Genomic DNA, 2,130 nt, shown 5'->3' with positions numbered 1-2,130 from the left:
TCGTGCTTCTGTGTTATTGGTCGAATGCTTTCAGTACCATTGGGCAAAGGCTTATACTGGAAACGACTCTAGCATCTCGTTCTTTGTCCAATCCGCACCTCTTTTAGTGTTTTGTAGCTTTTCAATTCTTCTCTGGCTCCAGTCCAGAGCATTGGGCTTTCGGTGATATTTTCGTTTCGGAGATGGCGTTCGCGCTACCGTGATTGAACTGAATCTTATCGGGTTCGGCTGCTCTTTTCCGGAACTTTAAACTTGTTAGAACCCATCCAGCCACTGTTCCTCTCTTCGTTAGGCTCGTATCCTTGTGATGAGGAGCGATATTTAAGTTCCTGGCCCAGCATTGTCGACATCATCACTTTCTTGCAGTGAAGATATTCTCGCCTTATTATTGGTGTTGTGACGATGAGCTCTGCATTTTTACTTTCCCAAGCCTTCTTTGGTCGTTGTGCAGGATCAAATCCATTCGTGTGACTTGGGAAATAATACTGTAAATTTTTCTATTTGACTGCATTGATAACCTTGTATCGATTTGATGTCCTGACACTGAATGTTCTTTACATATATATTTCGTATGTCTGTGACAGTCTTGAATGCCACTCCTTGCTCAAAACGCTTCGGTTTCGCACTACAGTATCTCGGTCTTCATTCCCTCTCAGCTTGTCATCCTTATGCCGTCTCAGGTTAACTCGCCGGCTATTCTTCACTTGAGGGATTTCATAAACAGCGTGGGACCCGACCCGTCTCGACCTGGCCAGGGACTTGCCCTACAAATCAAGGCTTCCTTACATCTTCCTTTTCAAACGGATCTCTACTCGGACGATGTTGAATTGGCCGAACTTCCAACTACCACCATACATTTCTTTGCCTCTCCGGGTAATTCTCAATCCTACGATCTCAACAAACTCATCTACGCTTGGGGCTCGTTCTTAACTTGTGTAGACCCGGATGGCTTTCTACATCTGATTTTACACGCCCATGAAGTTGACTGGTGAGATTTCGACGCACTACACCACCCTTGTTTCCCCACCGCTGAAGGTTTCCTTAGCCATCCTGGTGACCATTCTGATCCTCATATGTACAATATGCACTGCCCAGAGGCCGCTCTCCCTTCAGTTAGCTTACTAGGAATAGTCCGAGGTGGAGCCGGGCAGTTGAATAACGGGTCTACTCTGTTGCATTATGACCTTGAGACTAAGGTCTACGACCTTTCCAACAAGTCGTCTGTGACTTTTACAGTTTCCATTTATTTCAGGAACGGAAATCGTTGGACGAATTTTCCCATTCTTGCTATGCAGTCCCGCATATTTATCGCCGGTCGCATTTTCGGCACCACGACTAACACGCCTCGGCTGGCAATTGGCGTGGATGATGTTTATTTTATTCCAAATCTCGGTAGCATTACAACGCCTCCAATGACTCTTCCAGTTTGAATAGCACCTTCGTTGGTTACTTTATGAGCCGCGGAAAGAGCGAGATCACCAGAATCAAAGTAAGTGCGATTCTTCTGGTTGTCAGTCGGAACTCCTTTCATAAAGTTGCACACAAATACCTTGGATTGTTCCCCGAGTAGATCTCCATGAGGCCGCTTTTCATATGTGCTGAACTTGTGAGTCTTCTCACATCCAGAGAGTGGCTGGGAAAATGTGGTTAGCGCTCTTGTTCGATATAAGAGAAAGAAAAATCTTACCACGGAACATGATTTCTTGTCTCCTGGTTCCATTGTGAGATTTTATTCAAATGTGAACATGAACACGATATGAACCGCATCTGACAGGCTTTCTGTATAGACATTTGCCACAAGCAGATAGACAAACGTGTCAATGACGTAATACGTTAGGATTAAGTTACAGCTAGTCCCAATCGGGATCAGTTATTTCTTTGTTGCCTGATGGACGAGGCACAACAGCTCGTGGATGGTCCACTATTTTTGCTTAAACTAATCGACGAAAGTTTAGACAGTTTATTAGAGATTCCGTCCACTTCAATCGTGCAGAACTCCATACTAGCGCAGATCGTATTTCGAGTGGACAAATGCAGGGGTGCACACGAATAACCAGATTACGAATGTTTGTTCGAATACCGTAAATCACTAGCAGCAGCCGGCTGGGGATATTTGTTCGATTGAGCGCT

General features: G+C 45.0%; 1 protein-coding gene across 1 annotated transcript; it reads right to left on the bottom strand.

The window, feature by feature from the left end:
- Positions 1-1,372: 1,372 nt before the first annotated feature.
- Positions 1,373-1,720, bottom strand: N7509_008256 (uncharacterized protein; the record flags this gene model as incomplete). Its single annotated transcript, XM_056632893.1, has 2 exons — positions 1,373-1,633; positions 1,688-1,720. 2 exons carry the CDS (start codon positions 1,718-1,720, stop codon positions 1,373-1,375), a joined length of 294 nt encoding a protein of 97 aa, XP_056483513.1.
- Between the last annotated feature and the right edge of the window lie 410 nt (positions 1,721-2,130).

Source organism: Penicillium cosmopolitanum (assembly GCF_028827165.1).
Source record: "Penicillium cosmopolitanum strain IBT 29677 chromosome Unknown utg000009l:1.0-9042332.0:1.0-9050551.0, whole genome shotgun sequence".
Lineage (NCBI taxonomy): Eukaryota > Fungi > Ascomycota > Eurotiomycetes > Eurotiales > Aspergillaceae > Penicillium > Penicillium cosmopolitanum.
This window is presented reverse-complemented; position numbering and strand designations above follow the sequence as displayed.